Raw genomic sequence first — 24,439 nt, 5'->3', positions numbered from 1 at the left:
CACGGGTGGATAACAACCCAGGCGGTCACTGGGGGTTGCTATGCTGGGTGATCTAATGTGTGCGGTCACAAGATGGTTACTATAGCGAGTAGAGAGGCAGAAGGTCTTGATGCAGCCCTGCTGCTACAACTGCCGAGCCAAGAACCAGCTGCGGGGTCAGCCTCAGAGCATTTCTTGGGGGGTAGGGGAGGGAGGGAACCAGCTGAAGGCCAGATCAGGCAGCAGTAGGAAGGGGGTTGTGGGGCCTAATTAACTGAACACATGTTCAGTGAGCCAGAAAAACGACCCAGCTAAAAAAAAAGTAACGTTCTGTTTAATTTATTACTGTTTGAAATCCAGTGACATTGACACACACAGTCACCGCCGCCACCCTTGTCAACTGGCGGGCAGCTGGCGGTTTGACCGGTTTAATAAAATACAGTACTAGGAGTGGAGTGCTACACACATGCATCCACAGTTTAAAACTACAGTGATTCAATACTGCAACTGAAACAGTACTGCCATAAAAAGAAAAAATAGATATCAAGTGTTCCCCGATTCATAATTCTCTTAAACAGTTAATGCTGTAACAAACGCTACTGATGTCAGGACAAGGCAAGACACAAACAGTCCTACATCTTCTCTGCAGTATAAATATGGAAGAGTTTTATACAGTTTACTGAAGTCTGATACTACATTTGTTGCTACCCGTTAGAGCTAAAGCGATACAGCGCGTCCGCTTTGGAAAGATCGGCTCTGGTGGTCTGGACCATGGAATGTTGCTTAATCATCTTCGGTGCCACTTCCTGAGCGATCCTGGAAGACAAGAGGAGATGGACGGGGAGAGATTAGAGTGGAAACATTCCCGTGGCAGGGCTGAGTGCTTAGAGACGTTTATCCCATCAGCTTTCCTGAGTCCTCCCAGTCCTTGCTTTTTAAAGAGGGCTCCTCCCCCTCCTGCTATAGCCCCGCGTCAGGTACTCTGCCAACACCAAGCTAAACACATCACTGCACAGAAGACTAGGTGCCCACTGTGGAGCCGTTACAGACTAGCTACAGGCAAGTACATACAAGGTTACACGGGCAGCAACTGGGGGTGGAGAACTTACCTCTTCCTGCTCCTCTTCACTATCGTCGTCACTAACCACTGGCTTGGCCCGGGAGCCGCGGCTCGTGCGCCTGCGACCCTTCAGCCGGTCTTGTGCTTTCTCCTTTCTGCCCAGCTTGATCTTCACCTTGACAGAGCGAGCTGCAGGGAAGCACAAGGAGACGCAGAGAGTCTGAACACTTGCACAGGTTACGGCTCGGCACTGCCGCACAGCAACAAAGCTTCTGCTGCACATTAGACCCGTCCTATTATAACACAGACATAGTAAGTACATGGCACTTCTAGAACGCTTTCCATCTCAGGGCGAGAGCAGTGCCTTCTGCTTACCTTCCAACAGCTGCCATCTAAAACACGGACAAACGCAACACCGTACCTCCAGAGCATCTGCTCTTGCATCAGACTCCCCCCCCCTTGCTGCATCCCTTGTAACTTTCACGTTGTCCTTTAACTCAGCTGCTGCTGGAGATCTCCTGACCTACCTGGTTGAGCAGTAATGGCCTAGAAAGCAAGTGGGAGGAATTACGTCCCCCATGCAGAGAACCAACATGCATTTCCCTTCCTTTCCTCCAAGACAGCCCTGGCGCCTGCAGTCCTCTCCCTGCCCCAGAACAGAGAGAACACAGGCCGGGCAGTGTGAGCTTCCCCCAGCCACAGTGCCCCTGCCAATGTGCCTCAGTCCTGTCCTGGAGAAGAGAGGAGAGGGCAGGGGCCGCGGTCTTAGTTAGCTTTCGAGCTGGTCATCACTCTTTCGCAGAGACCGTCTCCAATGAGCACACGAGAGCTGAATATGGCAGGCACCTGCATGCACACACTCCTGCTTAGCGGAGGCAGCAGCAGAAGAGTACTCACACTCTGATTCAGATCCTTCCTCTTCTCCTTCCTCCTCCTCCTCACTCTCCTCACCTTCACTGTCTTCCTCTTTCTCAATTTTCTGCCTCACACTGGTGAAGACGGATTGCAGCACTATCGAGTCTTCGTAGATCTAGAGGAAGAAGCCACAGTGGCCTGGGTGAGTGGGCTTCTGGAGAGAGCTGTGGCTCCCCACAGCCATTCCCTGCTCGAGGCACCAGAGCCTTGGCCTCTGTCACACCACGCGACGCCTGCTTAATCTAACTGATGCCAGCTCACACCAAAGCCTGGGTATTAAGCGTTTGCCATGCTTAGGAATAATCCAGCTTTAACCAGATCAGTTTTTCAGCTTTTATTAGGAAGAAAGGGCTGGCCATCTTGCAATCTAATTGGCTGGCAGGATTGAATGGGATTCTCTAAAAAGGGGTGTTTAGTCCCAATTACACCCGGGGTCGAGAGAGGGAGGGTCACTGCCCCCGCCTGAGCCCTGGCAACGGGGAGGGAGGTGCCTTACCAGAGAGCCTTCCAGATTAAAGGTCTGTGCGTTCTGACACAGCAGCATGACGTCCTTCTCCAGGTCATTCAGGCTGCGGTACTTGTGGTTGCGGATGCGTTCCTGAGAAAGGGGCAAAGGTCAGAATCACCTCACACATGGCCAGCGATTCAACTGCTCCCTTGCTGGCTACCCAATGCTGCCTTCCACATCACCTAGAACGGCCTTGCAATTAGCACCTGCCAAGCGCACGGCTCCAGCAAGCTCAAGGAAGACCACACACCCCAGTCGGCTGTCTGCCCCTTGGGGCTTTGTTCCCAGCCCTCCCCAATGCACCTGCACACAGCTGTGCCATGTAGCCTCTGGCAACCCTCAGTCAACAGCCTGCAGTAGGCAGTGCTGTTCCCAGCCCACTGCAGCACCTTACACAGTCAGGTGAGTGGCTGTCGTCACAGCCAGCTGCTGTGGCCGGATAACTGGGATCATGAAGGAAAGCTCCCCCCACACAATTCTGTATTCAGCACACAGCATTGCACCACCAAGAAAGAGGTCTGCACCCTACAGGCGCCACAAGCCACAGACGCAGCCAGGTGGGGCCCCGTGGGACAGGCTTTGTGAGAACAGGTGTGGCCAGCAGAGAGAAGGTGCTTGGCCAATGCGGATCTGCAGGTGTGGAGGTATGAGCAGGGGAAGGAGACGCAGGGAGCAGTTGGGACAAGCTTGGGTGGAGCCCAGAGCCAGGAGGATGGGAGCAGCATTGGGCACAGTTCTGGAGGTGTCACTGAGAAGGTGGAGGGAGGAACACAAGGGCAGAGTGCCAAGAATCACAGGACTGGAAGGGACCTCGAGAGGAATCTAGTCCAGTCTCCTGCACTCAAGGCAGGATTAAGTATTGTCTAGACCATCCCTGATAGGTGTTTGTCTAACCTGCTTTTAGGAGGAGGGTGTTTGCACTTTCTCCCTGGGCTGGTTTTTTTTTTTTTTTTTTTTAATAAAACTGCCTAGAATCCGGCTCCCAGACTCAGGCCCCAGTTCCGTGCATGCCTCTCGGCCTCCATTTTCATTTTCCTCTGCACCGGTCAATGCTGGGGGAGGGTGAAACACCTCGCTTAACGAGGCGTGACAGTGGTGAGGCCAGGATATGAACGGATAGAGAACAGAAGGCCGAACGCTTCCATTAGCTGCCCAGCCCACCAAGGGTTAACTGATGCTAGCCCCACAGGACTCCAGTTCGGTGGGTAGAAGGATGCAGCGGTTTTCCTGGGGGGACTGGAGACAAATCTGGCTCGAGGGAGGAGGGGATTGCTGGGTAGCACGAGGAGTGGCTGGATGCCCAGCTCCTGAAACACACCAGTAAGTGCAGGGAGAGAGTTAGCGGGTCCCAGCAGGCCAGCCCATTTAGTCACATCTCTCGAGGGGGCTGGCCCAAAGCACCTGGCAGCCCAGCTGTCCAACTACAAGACCTGACTAGAGGAGTCCTTGCTCTGTAGAGCTAAAGGCAGGAGGGGGCTCGAGGCAGAGCTTCATGACACAGCGGGGTAGCGTCTGGATAGCTCTCCGAAGGCTTTTAATGGTGGAGAACAACAGCACTTGGTAAGGGTGATTTGGCTGATCCCAGCTTAAGGGTTGGCCCAGGAACAAGCAAAGATGGAGGAGTGGAGACCAGGGAACAGGTGGGTGTGTAGGGAGCGACCAGGGTAGAGACACAGGGAGGGAGTTGGGCTGGGCCTAGAGGAGAGAACAGGTAGTGGCAGGACAGCAATGGTAGTGCCACAGGACAGGAAGAGGACCGGGCTAGGCGGTTTTGGATGCACCAAGCTGCATTAAATCACGGTGAAGACACAAATCAAGGATGTGAAGTAAGAGTGCTGCATGGCGCCACAAGCATCCACTGAGGGCGGGCAGGGTTACCTTTATTTTTTTGAAATCCACTGGCTTGCGGATGAGCTCGTAGTACTCCGGGAGCTCTTTGCGAGAAGGCAGCTGGATGAAGACTTCGCTAAGCTGGCGTCCACTACTACTACAAAACAAGGAAGAAATACAAGATCAAAGACCGAGTCAATCCCCGTCCCCTCTCGCCTGAGCAGCAGCTCCCAGCCTGCCATGCAGAACTGCCACGCAGACAAAAATCACAAGACACTCTTCCACCATGCAGGAGAACGTCCTTCCTTTATCATGGAGACCTGCTCTGTGCCGAAGGACGGACAATCGAATATGCTAGCCAAGAAGCTGGCAGGGCTACTGTGTTGCCTAATGGTCACTACAGAAAGAGCCTGTCAGCACTTTCATTACAACTCTCTGAAAGCTGGCCCATGTCACTTGACCTCTTTCTAAGCGGCACAAAATCTAGTGGTTTATTAAAGTACGGGGAGGAAAAGCAGCGGTCTGTTTGGAATCAGGAAGGGAAAAACCTGGATGTTTCTTAAAAGGCTCCTAAGACATGGGGCGGGAAAAGCAGACTGCACCGGCGCTTCTAAGTGAAGCAGGCATCAACTCCACTATGCTTCTTCCAGGATGTGCTCTAATGCGCTGGCCAGTCACAATGGTTCAAAACTCACTTAGCATGTTGAGCTGAGACATTTAATACTTCCCTTGATCCAGGGAACTTTTCCAGGCTCTGAGTCAATTAATCAAAAGTAGAGGATAGAAAAACTATTTGTTCACTGGCCAAATAAAAGAGCCTAGAAAATCCCACAGGAAAGAGTTTGATCTTTTCACACAGACCACGTGTTTAACTTCTGCTCTGTACTGCTGATGCCTGAAGCGCAACCCTCTATTAGAAAATAGCAATACTGGCAACGCCCTACTGCGCTAGCCAGAAGAGCACAGCAGGGCCACAAGTGCTCTCCAGCCGTGCCCCAACCGGCATGCGATCAGTAGCGCACAGCACACAACAGCAGGGCTGTCACTGTGTTTGACCGGAAGCTTCCGACAGCATGCCGCTTCGCAGACATGCGCCACGAGGACATTTCAAGCCTAGATGGAAGATCCTAAGGCCCTAGCAGATCAGCTGATCGCTGGAGAGAAATGGGACAGGAGCTGGATTTGTCAGTTGCTGCAGTTTGCCTGCGAGGCAGGGCACAAACTGGGTGGAATGAGGCAATTACCGCCTGACTCCCAAAGTTTACACAACATGCATCCTGGTCCACCCTCCTTTCATTGCCTTAACTGCAGGACGCAATCTCTGCTCGTTTTACACAGCAGCCTACAGAAAACCCACAGACAAGACATTCCCTGGCAGATGAATTAGAAACTGCCAGTACTCTGTGAACTTCGTCTTCAGAGTGCTTTGCAAACGTCAGCCACTCCCTGGGAGGCAAGTAAGAAGGATTCCCATTTAAGAGATGGGGAATAAGACCGAGAAGTGCCGTGGGTTCATGCCATGACTGCCCAGGCAGGGACTAGGAGTTGGGTGTTCCTCCCCCCACGTTTGTGTGCACTGGTGGTTAAAAAGACAGAAAAGCAGACCCTAGGCAGGAGTATTGAGGAGAGTGCCCATCCCTTGCGTCTCTTACCTGTCCTTGTATTTAATCACAGCATCCACAATCTTCTTCATTTTTTTGGTGAGGTTGGGGGGGTTTGGGGAGAGCTTTTCGGCGGGAGGCCTGCCGCGCTTTTTCTGCTTTTTGCTATCATCGTCTTTGTCCCGGCTGCGGGTGCTGGTAGTCGGGGTGGCAGAGCCAACGTCAACATCTCGCTTGCGTTTGCGGGAAGATTTCTTCTGACGAACCTCCTCCTCGATCTCCTCCAGTGTGCCCTCCTCTATAGCCTACGGAGGGGAGCAACAGAGCAGCCGCTAGCACTGAGACTGCTGGGCAAAGGTGCAAAGAAAGGGCAAGGGAGCTGCCTGTGAAACGCTAAGCACTGCCATTTATATGAGGCTTTTAATTTGCTGCACTAGTGACCAGAGCGGCCTGCCCAGTGGGGCTGGGGCTGGATGGGCTGCCCCTTGCTTGCGGACAGACCTCCTCCCTACCGGAGACGTTAGTTCAGGCTGTTACAGAAAAGGGGTTCTCAGACTTTTTCATACGGTGACCCCCTTCTCCATATTGGGACCCCTTCCAATTTACCCATATGGGAAAGGCCCCTGGGTTGGCAACACATGCTAATGCTCTAGCATTTTTTGGAAGTGGTAATGGGCTAAAGCATCTCTGCTCTGCTGAGTGCATTTGAACCATGCACATGGTTTGGGGCTTTTCCTCTCAAGAATGGAAGGCCTCTAGAGACCGGCCTTCCGCTTGTTACACCCAGCTGATCAGACTATCTCTAACTGCCCTCCGTTTAAATTCAAAGCCGGAAAATGCCCCAGACGTAGGGGAGATTTTTAGGTGAACACGGAGGTATTTTAAGATGAAGAAAGTAGCTGCTGGAAGGATATTGGAGGAAAGCAGAGGGTGTCTCAAGGGTTAACCTCCACAGAAGGAAGAGGGGTATTTCTATTCTCTACAGCTAAATCATCATCTCTAGCTTCCTGCCCAAGAAAAGCTCTTAAGATCCCATTAATGTTAATTCTTGAGCTGCTGCAGCCTCCCTCTCCCTGCTGCTCATAAACATCCCCTTCAGCAGAACCAACCTTGCGGCTACCTAGAATCCGGCAGGCACTCGGCTGCCCATCAAGTGCATTCTGCCTGGGAGGCTCGACAGCTGTTAAAGTAGCAGTCAGCTATGGCGTGGCTTCAATTGTTTAAACCCCTCTAGAGCCCTGTGATGGGGTGAGGTGAGTTTTTCAAATACCCAGTACCAGCATCAGATGGCGAAAGAGAAACGGATGTTTGGTAATAAGCGAATGGGTCGCTAATTTCATGCATCAATATGACCAATTCATACTACCCAAATCTCCACTAAGGGTTTTGAGCAAGAGGCAATTTTCCTCGAGTTGGTAATGATGGATGCTGGGGGATTCAGCCACACATCCAAAGCTGGCTTATTTTACGCTACGCACCATCAGAGTCTCCAGTACTGGGTATTTTCTTTAGCACATAGACAAAAACACAGTAGAAGCATAGATTTGAGAAGGCAATTGGAGAACGATGCTGTACCATGTATACCTTGAGCCACTGCTTCTCGGTAAGCGAGTCACTGTAGTCCACCTCCTTACGGTGACGTGACCCTCGCCCAAACATCTTCTCCTCCTCCTCCTCACATGTGAGCCTCTCCACTTCAGCATCATCCTTAATAATCCAGGATGGCAGCTCGTCCTCTTCCATTAGACGTGGCTTTCGCTTTGGATTGCGTGCTTCCTCCCGCCTGCGGTCCAGGTCCATGCGCTAAAATAAGAGGTGTTTGCTGGGGGGACCGCTGGCACAGCGACAGGGGGTCTGTGGCCATTGCCCGAATGCATCTATCGGGGGGTTAGCTGGCCCATTTAGGCGCTGGTTAGTCGAGGCAGGTCATCTCTACAGCAGACGTTGTGGGTCATGCAGCTGACCCCAGATGGACCAGGACATGACTGATCTCGGCTTTGGAAATATCGAACTGGCCCAGGCATCCAGCAGGTACCAAGGAGCAAGGAATGCTGCAGTGCAGCGTGTGCAGCCTCCGGGAAGGGGTGCTCTCTGGTGACTCTCGGTCACGCGGGAGCCATGCCAGTTGGCTCCAGAGGAGTGCTGTTCTGCCATCTTTGAGTGCAAGGCCCTTGGGAAGCTTTGCAGGGGAAGGGATACAGCAGGAATGCAGTGTGTTTGTGGAGCCCAAGGGGGTTGTTTAACAATTATTTAAATACCTACTGATTCATTACAGCTCAACAAATACATCAGGTTAAGCGCTGCGTGAGCATATTAGCCGGCATAAGACTGACCACTCTGAAGGACAAGGTACTAGAAGAGATCACTGAAACTGGAGACAGACAAGAGCTATTACTGGGGGTCATCTCGGCCAGCTGTCTTCGCTGAAGTTGGATTGTCCCTACAGTGCAGTGTTAGTGTGTGGTTATCGCTTCCATCAGCGTTACTAGCCCATCACCCGATTATCGACTTATCCAGGCTCACAGGAGCCTAGAGCATCTGACGTGGGGCAGACATGGGCAAACCCACTCCTCCACCCGCATGTATCGGCATTAAGAGTACTGCTGAAGGAGTGGCATTTTCTAAAGGAGTCTTTTGTGCTCTCTGAGTCACACGGAACATTCTATAGATCTCCTAGCTGAATAAATATTTTGTCTGTCCTACTGCCTTTCATCTGAAGATCTCAATGCACTTCACCAACATACTTCAGTAGCACGTTACGGTAAGTATTTTCCCCCATTACATCTAGGGTAAGCCAACAACAACAACAAAGGCAGGGGCAGAATCTGCTCAAACTTTTAGACCCTGCTCCCCGCCCAGAGCCAGGACTAGAACCCAGGAGCCCTGACTCAGGCCCCACTGCTCTAACCACTAGACCCCAAGTCCTTACTCAAGTCAATGTTTGTTCAAACATAACAAGTTCAACTCTATCAGAAATGCCATTGCCTGTGTTACCCGGAAGAGAGAGAGGGGCTCAGTTCTCTTCCATGGCCTCTGCCACGCTCACCATAAAAAGGTCAAATTCCTCTTCATGACGGGCAATCATCTGGTTGACCGTTTCATCGTCGGGAACTTCATCTTCTTCCTGCAAGATTTCAAACGCCTGGCTTAATGGCGAGAGAAGACGCCGCGGCAGTTCGTATGCTGGGAACTGAACACCGAACATTGCTACCATCTGACGCCTGTTCGGCTGCCCGTGTGAAATGACTTTTGGTGGTCTCAGTCCAGTGTCTAGTGGACAGGTATCCACATTGCAAGAGACCACCACCAGAGCTGGCACCTTTGTTGGCAGTCTCAGCAGGGAGGCCAAGGATTGAATGGGCATGGAGACTGAACTGCCCCTCTCACCTTTAGAGGTGGCTCCTCCAAGTCAGGGTTCAGGCACAGGGTTGAGGCAGTGTGGGGGAAGCTTGCACTGCCACTGCCGCTGCCCGTGCTGTATCTGTTCTGTGGATAAATAGAGGACTTCAGTCTCCAGGGCTGTCAATCCGGCACCTTTCACCGACACTAAAATTCACTTCAAAAGAGAAACAAGTGTTCATGCTCTTTCCTTCCAGCCCACATGCCCTTGGCCTCGGGGACACAGAGCCACGGAGCACAAGCCAGCCACGCGTTCACCATTCATGCTCTGGAGTAGCAGGGAGGGTGACCTGCACCGCCCCTTACCTCATCCTGCTCCTCGTGCTCTAGGATAGCCTGGAGGAAAGCTCTCCGCTCGTGGCTGGAGGATTTCTGGTCGAACATGCCGGCCTGGATGACCTTCTGATCAACGTTCAGCTTGTACTTGGCTGCAGCCAGGATCTTCTCCTCCACGCTGTTCACGGTGCAGAGGCGGAGCACACGCACCTCGTTCTGCTGCCCAATACGATGCGCTCGGTCCTGGGCCTGCAAATCCTGAAGAGGGGAGCACGTTGTTTGCAGAGTAATTTAAACCTCACTCCTTCCCAGGTAAATATTTGAGCCTTTAAATACATCACGGGAAAAGTATACATGCCTCTCAGCGCTACCTGGAGGACCTCAACAACTCCAGAGGATTCCGTTACATCCGCTGGGGAAGTTTAATTAATCGAAGCAGTTCGTTTTGCTGACTGCTCTTGTACTTGGCGATTCAATGCACATTAGAAAAAATAGGTCACTGTACCTAGCTATTACAGCAAACTCTTGCGAAAGTGCTCTTGTACTTAGCCTCCCATGCCTCACCCTCCCTGACGGAGCGGAGTGTCTACACGTGGATTCTTACTGGCACTGGTGAACCACAGGGTAACGTGGAATAAGAGGATAGCAGTGGGCTTCCGTGTCTTTATACTACATTTGGCATGGGTGATCTTTAACCTCAGTCACTACCAGTGCTAACTGTTAATCATGTTGATTAGCATTGTTAGCAATGATAATTATGCATCAGCCACAAGAGGATCTCCCGCTGTATGCCAGCCCACCCTGCCTGTCGGAGCTGAGACAACTGGGAGACAGGCAAAAGAGAAAAAAAAAAAAATGTTCTCAACTCTGCTTAACTAACGAATAGCAGAGAAAACATGGCAACCTTGCTAAGACTAGCATCTCGAGTGAAAGCCTTTAAGACAGTCTGAGGATGAATTCCAGCTGCTAACCGGTTAAAAGCCAGCTTGCTGCATCCTCATTGCTATTTTAACCAAAGTTAAGAACACACCCTACAGTGCAGACGCATTCTTAGATCCTTGTGTGCCTGGAATGCTGGTTTAACCGCCTCACAGTTCATCCGAGCCCTAGGAGAGGAACACACTAGTCCTTCCTCTTGCTATTCTAGGAACGCGAGACTCGTGTCCCACGTACACACAGAGAGACAACCACGCCCAACCCCGTACTGGGATCCCCACCAATTCAGGAGCGTTTTTTACCTGGTGCGGATTCCAGTCACTGTCAAAAATAATCACAGTATCGGCAGACTGTAAGTTCAGTCCCAGCCCTCCGGCTCGAGTGCTCAGCAGGAAAATGAAATATTCAGAGCCGGGCTCGTTGAAGGTCTTCAGCAGCATGCCGCGGTCTTCAGCTTTAGTGGTTCCTAGAAGCCCAGGGAGAAGAGAGGGGTCACCATTTTCCTCCCCTGCAAAGTTTTCTATTTAACATGGACTCAGGACTCCACAGAGCAAAGAGGGGTTCCAGCTTGCTCAGAAAGTGTTGAGCACCTGCACCCGCTGAAAACCAGATCCATTGGAGGTGGCTCAAGTCGGGCACTCCTAATATTGTAGCACCCAAAATCAGCAGTCATGACGACAAATTGAGGTCTGTGCGTGCAGTGTGTGTGTCAAGTGGGAAAGCCCTTTGGGATCTTCCAGGATATAAAATGTAACATAAGGTGATCAATGTATCAAAGATAGCAGGTTACAAACATCCAAGAAGAAGTTGTTGATGCTGGGTGAAATTCCAAGAGACAGCACAAGGCCTATGCGCCATGTCAGCCTACAGAACAGGGCTCTTCCTGGAGGCGACTTTCACCAACTTAAAGGAGGTGGAAAGCGGTAAATGGATTAGCTGTGAACCACCTCCCTAAACTAACCTTACAAGAAAAAAAAGTGTCAAGTATGTGCAACCCTGTTAATCCTTTTTCCCCAAAGGTTAAAGGAGAAACATGTCCAGGAGCAAGTGTGCAATGACAACACTGCAACAGTGTAATCCCACCAGCTTCACCAAGAGTTAGTACATGATGCGATTGTTACGATAGTTCCCTGGTTTATTTTTATGAATGGCATTGTTAGTTTCATGCACGTTTCCCACGTGTGCTGCTAAGCACACTGCATGGAAAGGAGCACTAGAAGGAGGTTTGTTATTTGATCATTCGTTATCTACACATGCAGGGTTTGACCTACTGAGATGGCCAAAGCAGAGCGTTCAGGAGGGGATCGCAGGTCTCGCTGGTACCATCTACACTCACCATCCAGCCGCAGGTATTTGAAGCCACGGTATGCGAAGTAGTCTTCCATGATGGTCATGAGCGAGGTCATCTGACAGAACAGCAGCACCTTGTGGTTGGTGGCTCGTAGTTTGGGAAGGATCCGGTCCAGGAGCTCAAATTTGCCAGATGCTCGGTACAGGTCTAGTCTAGTTCACAAGAGAGGATTGGAAATAGGTGAGAATCTGATGCTAAAAAAAGGCATCGTCCTCGCATGCAAAATGAGAACTACCAGTGCTTGTTACATTAATACACTGACCTAATCCATTGATAAACCACACCACACTTCAACTACAAATACCCTCCTTTGTAAAGCTCAAAAGCATTCAACTTACCCCTGTACAATACCTCCAGTGAAACCTAAGTGCTCTGAAAAGGATTCCTGCAACCAGAAACAGAAACACTGTCACACTGATTGCACCAAACTCTTCTATACAAACACAAGTGTCCAATAAATCCACCAAACTCTTGGAATTGCCCTAATGGAAAACTGATCCTCAGGTCAAATAGGTCTAATCTTCTTCTACTTTCGTATGGCTTGGGTGGATAGCAACAAGTGTATATCTAGGTTTGAGAGCCAGCACATTGCGGCCGGAGCAAGCTGGTGAATGTCCTTCAGGCCCCCGGCAAAGGAACAAAGGGGACACTCAGATACAATGTGCTCTAGCGTGGTGACCACAGTTGCATGCAGGTGTTTGCCGCATTTTCCATTTAAAGAGGGTTTGTCCAAGTCTCCCATGAGATGTCCTGATGAGATTCAATCTGCACCAGTCTTTCCGACATCAAATCAAAACCCGGTGGTTCCCTGGCAGGGTCAACGACGAGCTGTTTGTTTAGAGCGGTCGAAACGCTCCGTGTGACTCTCCATGGAACCTCAGCGTTGCAGTTGGTGTAAGGGTCTTGATTCGGTCCGTAGAGGGTTGTGGGATTTTAATCTCGTTTTTAGCGGGTTCTGCAGGTCATCATGCAGCGGGATCCCTGCGTTTGCATTGACATGGTTGAGAAAGCGAGATGTCTGAGGAGCTCTTCTAATCTGCAGAGCCTGGATGTGCGATAGGACCGGGAGCCAGTGGTCTGAAGTCGATTGGAGCGTCCCGACACTATGCGCGTAGCGTTATTAAGTTGAATGTCAAGGAGTTTAGCATGACGGCTGTCAGACCACACTGGTGCACAGCATTTAGCTGCACAATATACCAAGGCAATTGTTGCGGTTCGTTTGGTCCATGGACTGGAGCCCCATGATGTTCTGGCCAATTTTCTGATAAGTGCGACACAAGACCGGATGTTCTCGAGGTGTTGTTGAAAAGTCAAACTCTGGTCCAGTGTAACACCAACATGCTTTGGGTTGGCCTTGTGGCTGACGCTCTCACTGCAGAATCGTGCATCAAGTTTGGTATTAGCCATTTTATTGTTCGGCTGGAAAGCGGTTTAATTATAAATGGCAATAGGTTAATTCATAAGATATTCAATTGCTGTAGGAAGGCCTGGAAAGAATGTGTAGGAATAAAGTAATTTTAAAGCATCTGTCTGGGGTCACTTGAGGTGCAGACGATCCCAAGGAGCGAGTTGGAGCACGGATTCACTAGTGGAACACTTGTTTTGTTGTCTCTGAGGAGAGACTGCATCCAAAGGGATCAGCCTGACAATGAGCCTTGATTTTGCCATTTTTAATTGATATCACTTCATTGAACACTCCATGTCTGAATAGGTTTAAAACCAACACCGGATGCTACAGGGGAACATTTTAAGATGAGACACAGGAACGCTACACAGTGCTGCCCTGAAAATTTACCCTGCAGCGTCCAAGAACAGCTTAGTTCATATAGTACCCATTTTACAGAAAGGCTGATCTGTGCACTATGGCGCCTAGATCCTCAGAGGAGCCTTGGGGGAGAGGGGGGGGGGGGGGAAGGAAAGCTCAGTGGTTTGAGCATTGGTCTGCTAAACCCAGGGTTGTGAGTTCAATCCTTGAGGGGGCCATTTAGGGATCTGGGGCAAAAATCTGTCTGGGGATTGGTCCTGCTTTGAGCAGGGGGTTGGACTAGATACCTCCTGAGGTCCCTTCCAACCCTGATAGCCTATGATTCTATGAACACGGATACAAAAAATACTACAACATTACCTCTATGTGCTGAAACATGTACGGATGGTTACAGATCTTCCTCAGCTGCATGATGGTGTTCATCAGGGTTTTTGTACCACCTTTGCCCTGTGTGAAGAAGACACAAAATTACAAATATGTCCATGCAGACACAAGCTGTGAAAGGGAACGCGGAGGATCTGCTCCACGCCCCCACTGCAGTCATGGCATCCTACACTCTTGGCAAAAAATCTGAAATCTCACATGAGAGAAAGCAGATGGGTGCAGCTGAGGTCAAAGGCGAAATTATTCAGAGGCTGATCACATTAGCGTTAGTAGCTAACTACGTGTGCAGAACACTGAAGACAGTGAACGGCTGTTAGAGCATGGACGGGACACGGGATGCATCTTCACTCAGTTTTCAAAAGTGAATGTCACACAGCTCTAGTAGCAGAGCTGCCACTTTAGGAGGGGGACCCAATTAAGGACTCCAAAACCTCCTCCATACACTAGCAAGGCCAATTCCCCCAGCCCCACTGCTGTGAAAGCTGCCCAGAACAGCAAGACAACAGTCCATCAATGGAACACATTGCTCAGAAAGGTGAACTTCAAGGTGTTAAGGAGAAACCTTAAAATCCTCTTCCACAATCCAAGGAATACATTTTTAAAATGAGGGTGAGAGGACAGCTCAGAGGTTGCATACTGGAGAAGTGAACACTTCACCTTCAGTTCATTTTAAACCCGGCCCAACCAGCTGCTGCCATCTGACAGCTGTTGAGTGGCTTGTGCGAAACAAGTTGGTGCTCTCCATGAAATTCCTAACAGTTATCCACAGCACAGGATCCACCACCCTTTACGGAGCCCTTTTGGGCAGTCTTGGGAGAGGCATGCACAGGTTTAGGTCCTGGCTACGTGGAGGAAGCTTGCACTGCCTCTGCTCCTGCTGTATCCATTCTGCGCATTGGGGCTTTAAGGCCACGTCTGCACTACAGGCGCTATGGTGGCATAACGATACTGCTTTAACCCCGTAGTGTAGACAGATAACAGTGACAGAAGGGGTTTTTCTGTTGCTGTAGGAGCTCCACCTCCCCGAGCGATGGTAGCTACGCTGACTGGGAAACAGGCCCCTGTACGTGAAATGCTCTTCGGCTCTGCTGCATGTAAATGCAGGGAGAGTAAGTAACAAATCAGGGCCCTATTGCCACACCTTTTTATCCTTCTCCGAGCCATCGGTGAGCAGCACGCCCTTGGCCTGCATGTGTCTATACAGCACCCTCTGTAATGCTGACATGTCACACTTGATCACATACTCCACCTGGAAAGCAGAGGAGAGTTTAACATCACAAACGATAGTAACCAACCCACCGCGATTCTCTGCATGCTCCCAAATCATCTCACTCCTATACCCCCGTCACTGGCTTGTAGCCCTGCACCCCCCGCCCCTTTGCTGTACTGCTCCGAGCTCTCTGCCAACCACAGGACGGGGACTTATTTCCCAACCAATTAGCATTGTTCTCAAGCTGGCCAGAGTGCTGACGAGGCACTCTTTAACCACAGGGCTCGGTGTGGTGTCTTTATGATGCTGCTGACCCCAGGAGCGGTAGACTGGGCATACAAGTCACTCCTGTGGAACTGTGGGGCACGAACAGCCATCACTAGTCTCCCATCTTCCCCACTCTGAGCCCTACCACCTCAGCGCTAGGGAGTTAAGCCACCAATCCGGTTTGTTCTCATCAGGCTAGCTTAGCCCAATGGGATGAGACTAGCAAGCTGAAAAGCTGCAAAATACCATATCGTTGCAGCAGTTCCTAGAAAGGAAACTAATTTGGAGTCCACGGAAGTTGGAACGGTTTTTTCCCCCTTAGCACTGGAGTGAAGAAAGGGAAACCATAAAAAGCAAAAGCCTCTAGTGAGGACAACATGGAACCAGCTGTCAAATGCTGGAGCAAATAGCAGGCAGCTTAACTGACAACTATATGCAAGTTAAAAAAAGAATAAACGGGTTAGTTCAACTACCTCATCCCCCACTCATGGGCCAGGGCAGGAGCGCTGTCTCTAGCATTTTTCACTACTTCCTCCTGTCCAACTGTAAATGCTCAAATCTTGGGGCTTTCCCCACTTTCCTCAGGAGAAGATGTCACAGCTTCTCTTATAGTCTCTCACTTCAGCTACATGATGACTTACAGCAAGGATGCAACATAAAACAATGAATAAACTCACAACTAAAACACTATTTAAGTGCAGCACAGTCCATAGATTTTAGAATCATTTAGGCCAGAAGGAACCATTAGATCTAGTCTGATCTCCTGTATAACCGCGCAGGCCAGGAATTTCACTCCACTAGCCCTGTATTGAGCACAATAACTTGTGTTTGACTAAAGAACATCTTCCAAAAATGCATCCAGAAAGCCTGTGTGTGTGTCTTCCTTACAAGCTTTACCTTTTCAGGCAGCTGTGCTTCTACCTCCTTCTTTAACCGTCTTAGCAGGAAGGGACGCAGCACTTTGTGCAAACGACGGATAATCAGAATAGTTTCTTCTTCATTCAAATCCACCTATTTTTTCCACCCAGGAAATAAAAAAAAAAAAAGGTTAAAATAACTTGAGTCTCTTTCTCCTCAACATTTTTCACTAAATACTGCAAGATCCCAATAAAAATAACCCCTAGCTCTTGTCTAGCACATTCCCAGCAGATCTCAAAGCACTTTGCAAAGAAGGTCCTGATTATGCCCATTCTACAGATGGAGAAACTGAGGCTCAGAGAGGGTAAGTGACTTGCCCAAGGTCACCCAGCAGGCCAATGGCAGAGCTGGGAATAGAAATAAGGCCTAAAGATTCCCTCCATAAACTGTGCAACTGATGACTTACAGTTTTGACCAGCCACACACCTCTCAAAACTGCAAACTCTCTTATGCTGCTGTCCAAGTCTGGGGTTTCTGTACTGAAAACTCTAACGGTTCAAACCCTGTGCTGTTCTATTACTTGGTATTCACGTCCCCAGTCCCTGCACTTTAAGGGAGGAGTTTTGAATGAATATAACCAGTTCACTTAAAAGCCTTGAGGATTCTGTGCAATCTGAGAATCCATTTTGACAAGAACCAAGCAGCGCCTTGCTGGGATGGATGGAGGTCTATGACAGAAAGACACCTTGCCTTTATTCCAGCATTTGCTTATTACCAGTCTCTGGTTTATCCCGTATGGCTCAACGTCACTTCCTCTGGTGTCAAATCCCAGAAATTAAACTGACTGAAGACCATACCCCTCCCCTAATTAGCAAATTAAGATTGAGACTGCTGAGGTAGCATACCAGATAATAGCTGGAAACTAATTACAACCAAATACTGTGGATACCCAGTGATTTGGTACCTTATATTAGCACAAGACTGTCCAAACTCAACTGCTGTCAGACGGCTACTTCCACACCTACCTTCTCTCCGGTCATGGCAAACGGAGCATTAAACCACTGCTCAAATGTGCTACAGCTCTTGAAGATGGTGGGAAGGAGGAAATTGAGTAGAGCCCACAGCTCTGGCAGCTTATTCTGTAGTGGAGTTCCTGTCAGCAGCAAACGACGCGGCGCTACGTAGTGTGTGTTGAGGACTTGGGTTAGCTTACAGTGGTGATTCTTCATTCTGTGACCTTCATCAACAATCATGTACTTCCAGCGAATCTGCAGAGACGGAATCACAACAGAGACTGTGGGAATCCCACCTTTCATAAGCACAGCAGCTACCCGACGCAGGAGAATCACACAAATCTTAACCATCCATGCAGCTATGCCTGCCCAGCGGGGGGGGGGGGGGCACCACCAGAGACCGATCAGAACTGACTAGGACTGTCCAGTTTCATTCAGGCTGCTGCTGGGAAAGTGCTCCCATTCATGAGCCCGTTTTTTGCCTGTGGCACAGAGAACTGAGACAGCCGATGGAATAAGGGAGAGACTGTAAAGAAAAGGGAAGGGGCAGTAATGTCGAGAAATGATTAGGGAAGAGAGATGTTACCCAGTTAGTTATTTCTAGCATCTCACACACCCTGTACTATCTTCAGTAATTCCTTAGCTTCCTGGCCATAGCCAAATACATTTCCCTTACTACCCCAGTTCAAATAACTGAAAAGAGAATTCCCTGCTAAGGCTATGTCTACGTGAGAAAAGCTGCACCAGTTTAACTGGATATAGTTAAACTGGCACAAAGCCCTAATCAGTGCAGCTTAATTTAGTAGTTCACTGACACAAGATACATATAAAGATCACAAGATAAGAGAAGTTTCTGGGAGGTAACTAATGCAAATCCCCACTATTGAAATAATCCAGATAACTAGTCTTGTGAAGTTGCACACTCCCACATTTCTGGGGAGGACCTGCATAGACTGCCTTGACTTGATCAGGAGGAGGTCTAAGGCCTGGTCCCCACTAAGCCCCCACTTCGGACTAAGGTACGCAAATTCAGCTACGTTAATAACGTAGCTGAATTCGAAGTACCTTAGTCCGAACTTACCGCGGGTCCAGACGCGGCAGGCAGGCTCCCCCGTCGATGCCGCGTACTCCTCTCGCCGAGCTGGAGTACCGGCGTCGACGGCGAGCACTTCCGGGATCGATCCCAGAACATCGATTGCCTGCCGCCGGACCCTCCGGTAAGTGTAGACGTACCCTTAGAGGACAAAAGACTTGAAACTGTATCAAGTGACAGCCTGACCTCGGAAGAGGGTAACTCACATGCGCAAACCCCGAACTGAGACAGACCCCACGAGAGGATCTGAGGTACTTTAGATCTGCCAGGGTTTCCAAGTGAAAGATGGGCGAGCGTCTGCTAAGCTAGGCATGTGTATCTAAGCTGTTTATTGCTAAGATAGGTTTTCTCTGTAATGCTTTTGTTCTGAATGAAGAACACTTTGCTTTATGAGAGATGGCTGATCACTCCTTAACCCTGAGAACACAAAACTGCAGGGCCTGAGAAAGGTGATGGCTGGGGGCCTGAGCCCTCAGTGGGGTGGCCCTTAAGGCAGCCATGAGGGTGTCAGAGGTGCAGTTAGCCATGGGAAACACGACACTCACCTTGGCAAGAATGTGCTTATCTTTGATGATGTACTCGTAGGTTGTGAGCAAGACATTAAATTTCCCACTTCGAAGCTGAGGTACAAATGCCCGTCTTGCTGCTGGAGAGCCCTAGGAGAGGAGGAATGGGAGAAAAAACTCAAACCAATGTAACTTCCAGCAGGGGGCGTTACTGAGGGCTTGTCTACAGGGTGCAGCAATGCCCCACTAAAGGGGTACAAATTCTAAAGCGCACCAACATGATGCGCTCCAACTGGCCCGTGTAGACCCTGCTGGCATGCTCTAAAAATTCCCTATTGCACATTTTTTAGTGCGCGCCAGCAGCTTCTACACAGGCCGGTTAGTCTGCAGCACGCAGTGCACTGCAGAATTCACACCCCTCTAGTACACATTGCTGCACTGTGTAGACAAGCTCGGATTATTAGCAACAGAGTGGGAAGTCCCATGTTCCTGAATTGGCGGGGGGAAACAAATCTAGCTTGAATATTTATATAGGCCATGGTAGTTAGATTCATTCTCTTGTTCAAGTATTCATATCAAACACAGAAGAATAGTCACTAAGCAGCTGGTTTTTTTTGGACAAAGGGAACACTGCATTTCTAACCGGGGTTGGTTATACAGGTACTAAAAGCTGCTTGCAGAGTATGCAACCAAAGGTTTCACAGTGAGAAGTGCAGGACCGAACTCCAGTACTTGCCTTGTATGAAACCTTCACCACAGAAGGAGCCCATTTATCAAATTCATATGCCCAGTTTGACAACGTTCTAGAAGAGAGGGAGCGAGAAAGAACAGTAAAACCCACCCTTGCATAATGGACTCCAAACCTTCTATAGCCCAAAGCAGCCCCCATTGGCTGTAAAACCATAAAAGTCTCCAGCAGCTCGTGAGAAATCAATACCCTTTATTCCCAGCTAGTAATTCTTGCTGCAAAATCCATTATCCAAGACACTCAACCACAATCCAAACAATTCCCTGTGACAATCATGAGATGTGGCCACAGTACTTTCTTCTCTGCCAGAAAGAACAGTTATGTACCTTACAGTAAATGTGGTTCTTGGCAATGCATTGCCCATATAGATTCCGCTCTTGGTGCACGTGCTCCATGCATGAGAGATCAGATTATTTTGTCCAGCAGTGTCTGTTGGGGCCACGCCTGCACCATAAGTAATCTCACTTCCCCCTCGCCTGAGGGCATCAAGGGTAGCGTGGGCCCAACTGCTCCTCAGTTCTTTCACCAGTACAGAACTCTGGGGTAGCTGAGAAAGAGAGCAGGTTGTGAAAACTGTGTGGACAAGACATTTTGAAGAACCAATTGCTGCAAGGCAAGTAAGTGTCCTTTCTTCTTCGAGTGGTTGTCAACACAGATTCCACGCCTGGTGATGAGGATGGCGTGGACTGCACCGTCAGCACGTTTGCAGATGACACTAAACTGGGAGGAGTGGTAGATACGCTGGAGGGTAGGGATAGGATACAGAGGGACCTAGACAAATTAGAGGATTGGGCCAAAAGAAATCTGATGAGGTTCAACAAGGACAAGTGCAGAGTCCTGCACTTAGGACGGAAGAATCCCATGCACTGTTACTGACTAGGGACCGAATGGCTAGGCAGCAGTTCTGCAGAAAAGAACCTACAGGTTATAGTGGAAGAGAAGCTGGATATGAGTCAACAGTGTGCCCTTGTTGCCAAGAAGGCGAACGGCATTTTGTCCTGTATAAGTAGGGGCACTGCCAGCAGATCGAGGGACGTGATCATTCCCCTCTATTTGGCACTGGTGAGGCTTCATCTGGAGTACTGTGTCCAGTTTTGGGCCCCACACTATGAGAAGGAAGTGGAAAAATTGGAAAGAATCCAGCGGAGGGCAACAAAAATGATTAGGGGGCTGGAGCACATGACTTATGAGGAGAGGCTGAGCGAACTGGGATTGTTTAGACTGCAGAAGAGAAGAATGAGGGGGGATTTGATAGCTGCTTTCAACTACCTGAAGGGGGGTTCCAAAGAGGATGGATCTAGACTGTTCTCAGTGGTGGCAGATGACAGAACAAGGAGTAATGGTCTCAAGTTGCAGTGGGGGAGGTTTAGGTTGGATATTAGGAAACACTTTTTCACTAGGAGAGTGGTGAAGCACTGGAGTGGGTTACCTAGGGAGGGGGTGGAATCTCCTTCCTTAGGAGGTTTTTAAGGTCAGGCTTGACAAAGCCCTGGCTGGGATGATTTAGTTGGGGATTGGTCCTGCTTTGAGCAGGGGGTTGGACTAGATGACCTCCTGAGGTCCCTTCCAACCCTGATATTCTATGAGCAAGCAGCTGTCTATTGCCTGGAGGTGGATAACTGGAGTCTTACTTAAATAGTGACTGCAGGACAGTCCCACCAACACTGGCATCCAATCTGGAAGCCTCCGCTAAGGAACAGTGTCTTGTAAATGTGTGGCTCAAGCGCCCGTAGCTACTCCACAAGTTTCTCGGTTTGTCTAGGTTAACTAAAACTTACCTATATTACATTGCCAAGACCGTATGTGATGGGGTGTCCACCCCACACAGGGCTGGAAGGGTTAAGATGGCTACATGGGCCAATGACCTGCCCAGGCTGCACTGGAGAAGGAGCCAGGGAGCAGGGGTTGATTGAATAAAGCTCAGCTGGTCAGGAACAGGAGGCACCTGAATAAAGCCCAGGAGGGGACCGCAGCAGTGGGCTGCATGACAGGAGTCTGCAGTCTTTCCCTGGGTGAAGGGAGGTGTGTTGGGCCTATACAGTACAGCCCGAGAGTTACGGACTGACCGGTCAGCCACACCCCTCATTTGGAAGTATTCAGGGGGGTGGGAAGCAAACACAGTACAGTGCTGTGTTAAACATGAACTAAAAACATTTAAGCAAAGTTTCACAAGGTAAGGAAACGATTTCTGTGCTTGTTTCATTTAAATTAAGATGGTTAAAAGTAGCATTTTTCTTCTGCATAGTAAAGTTTCAAAGCTGTACTGAGTCAATGTTCAGTTGTAAACGTTTGAAAGAACCATAAGGTTTAGTTCAGAGTTACAAACTATCTTCACTCCTGAGGTGTTCCTGTCTCTGCGGTTCTACCGTAGAGGGCAGTCGGGAGGCTGACAAACCCAGAGAGGGGGAAGCCAGGAAGGTAGGAGACAGCTCAGGGGGAAAGCAGCATGGTAGGACAGTGCAGGCCTTGGCTGCTAACTGAAGGGCCCCGGAGCCAGAACCCAGAATAGAGGGCAGGCTCGGGTTCCCTACCAGCCACTGGGGATGTGGCACCAACCAGGCAGAGGACAGTGGACTGCCTGATTTGTTCCAAAAAGACTGTGTTACATACCCTGGAAGGGGGAACCACGGAGTAACCTGGTCAGAGGGCCAGTCACGAAGAGGACCTGCAGTTCTTGGAGCAAAAAGGGTCCGCAGGCTGACAGGATGATGGGAGAGACACCACCAGAGGAGGGCGCAATGCCTGGCCAGAGCTAATCCCCAGGACGGCCAGTAGGGGGCAGTGAACCCCGGGACACCATAAAAAAAGAACTACATTAACACTGTACTATTATACACCAAGCTAAGTCAGTCACGCAGTGTGTGGAGGAAGCAGACGGTGCATTGCGGCCACAGGCAGTAAGAATGGACAGAGGGATGCTTGGGCCACTCAGCTTTTCTGCCCTGGAGTGGGAGGGCTGTGAGGACCCTCAGGGCACAGACACAGCCCCATCAGTCGCTACCGGACAAAATAATCTGGTGTGGCATTTACTGGGTGCACATGCCTCAAGAGTGGAATCAGCGTGGGCAATCGCTCAAAGAACCCTTCCATGCACTAGGGCAGGGGTCCCCAGTGCGGTGCCCGCAGGCGCCATGGTGCCCACTGGGGTGTTTAAGTGCACCCGCGGACTGGCCAGCGGATGATCATCCGCCAAAATGCCGCCGAAATTCAGCGGCATTTCGGCGGCGACGCCTCTGGATGACGCCGCTTGGCGGCGGCATTTCAGTGGATGCTCGTCCACGCCACGGTCCTCTGTGGCTTGTCGTCTGACACCCGCCAGACGAAAAAGGTTGGGGACCACTGCACTAGGGACTGAACTGAAAATAGAACAACCCAGTCATATGTGTGCACAGGGGAGTGCGGTCTTATTTTATTGGCGAAGATCTGTATTTTGGTATAAGAGATAGAGAGAGGAACAGTTCTGCTACAAACAGGAATGCCTGAATTCTGTTCCTTCACACCGGCTCATTTATTTATTTTTTAAGCTGACCTACTGAGTTGGGAAGGTGCCCTTAAACTTTTTCTGATTATTCAGATTTGTATTATGAGAAATTATGTCAGAGCATAATTTAGTCCATTTTAACAGTACTTAAGAGGTTATGAGCCAAAAGTCTATGACCGGAGGGGGGGAGAAATAACAGCAGCTTCCCTTAGGGCAACTGCAGCATTATTTGGGTTTCTACAGGCGCTTTTATCCAAGGATCTCAAAGCACTTTACAAAAGCTCCCCAACTCCCCTGTCAGGTAAGTATCACTGCACTCATTTTGCAGATTGGTAAACTGAGGCAAGGCAGCTGAATGAATTCCAAGGTCAAAGAGTGAGTCAGTGGCAGAGTGAGGAACAGAACCCATAATTCCTGACTCCCTCTTCCTCCCTGCTCTAACCACAGCACAGCTAGAATTAATGTTGCTCACTAAAAACTTCCCAGTGCCGTAATCCCCCATTAGTTCGAGCCCCACACTTACGAGAGAGGTACAATAATGAGGAAGGGTCCATTGATACGCTTGTGCTCCATGAGGTATGTGATTAAAGCGATGGTCTGGATCGTTTTGCCCAGACCCATCTCATCCGCCAGGATACCATTCAGGTTATTATTGTACAAAGAGACGAGCCACTCCAAGCCTTTAATCTGAACAAAAAGAGAATGGAGGACGATTCAAAGACTGCAAACTAAACAGGATCTAAGAGGAAAAAAGCCACACTTCCTTGTGAATGATTTGCAGCCACTCACCTTACGTAACACTGTAGATGAATTATTTATAGATTATTAAACCTCTTGTTTTAGAGTTAATTATCTCGAAGAGTGCTTTGGCATCAATCCTTTCCTTTCCCTTCTGGATCACGCGTACCACACAAAAAGCTCCCTTTAATGCTCTTTGCTTTAAGCTACAGAGACCAAGTCTGGCTAATCGGTTATTTTATAAAAGACACCCCCCAGGCTTCCCTAGAAGCCTGGATCATTTTATTCTCATCTGCATCTCTCGGAACCTTAACAAGTTTCTGGTTGTTTGCATGGACTGAAGGGAACAATCCTCCATTCCTGCAGTGTGTGAGAGATACAAGGTGTGAGTCAACAGGCCCCTATCTTTAATCCCCAGGATTTCACTGACACGTGCAATACACAATATTATAAGTAAGGTCTTACACCAGAGCCTACTGATAAGCACAAAAAGTTCGTCCTTCCATACAGCTTTGTATCTT

General features: G+C 49.6%; 1 protein-coding gene across 5 annotated transcripts in view; it reads right to left on the bottom strand.

Annotated features, from left to right (window-relative positions):
* Positions 1-762: 762 nt before the first annotated feature.
* SMARCA4 (SWI/SNF related, matrix associated, actin dependent regulator of chromatin, subfamily a, member 4) overlaps positions 763-24,439 on the bottom strand; it is a 42,004-nt gene continuing 18,327 nt past the window's right edge. Inside the window, exons 15-34 of one of the 5 annotated variants that reach the window (XM_065419538.1) lie at positions 23,704-23,867; positions 19,688-19,754; positions 18,991-19,101; positions 17,365-17,607; positions 16,379-16,492; positions 15,146-15,253; positions 13,981-14,067; positions 12,194-12,240; positions 11,841-12,007; positions 10,807-10,970; positions 9,599-9,826; positions 9,281-9,379; positions 8,940-9,017; positions 7,478-7,696; positions 5,945-6,198; positions 4,341-4,449; positions 2,451-2,552; positions 1,937-2,069; positions 1,089-1,228; positions 763-795 (exon numbers count right to left, since the gene is read on the bottom strand). In XM_065419538.1, coding sequence (XP_065275610.1) covers positions 763-795; positions 1,089-1,228; positions 1,937-2,069; positions 2,451-2,552; positions 4,341-4,449; positions 5,945-6,198; positions 7,478-7,696; positions 8,940-9,017; positions 9,281-9,379; positions 9,599-9,826; positions 10,807-10,970; positions 11,841-12,007; positions 12,194-12,240; positions 13,981-14,067; positions 15,146-15,253; positions 16,379-16,492; positions 17,365-17,607; positions 18,991-19,101; positions 19,688-19,754; positions 23,704-23,867 — 2,667 coding nt within the window. Of the gene's footprint in view, positions 796-1,088; positions 1,229-1,936; positions 2,070-2,450; positions 2,553-4,340; positions 4,450-5,944; positions 6,199-7,468; positions 7,697-8,939; positions 9,018-9,280; positions 9,380-9,598; positions 9,827-10,806; positions 10,971-11,840; positions 12,008-12,193; positions 12,241-13,980; positions 14,068-15,145; positions 15,254-16,378; positions 16,493-17,364; positions 17,608-18,990; positions 19,102-19,687; positions 19,755-23,703; positions 23,868-24,439 lie in introns of all 5 variants that reach the window. The other 4 variants (XM_065419539.1, XM_065419540.1, XM_065419541.1 and 1 more) reach the window with 4 other exon arrangements.

Source organism: Emys orbicularis, chromosome 19 (assembly GCF_028017835.1).
Source record: "Emys orbicularis isolate rEmyOrb1 chromosome 19, rEmyOrb1.hap1, whole genome shotgun sequence".
In the NCBI taxonomy this organism is placed as follows: Eukaryota; Metazoa; Chordata; order Testudines; family Emydidae; genus Emys; species Emys orbicularis.
Note: the sequence above shows the minus strand (reverse complement) of the source record. Positions and strands in the feature narration are given on the sequence as shown.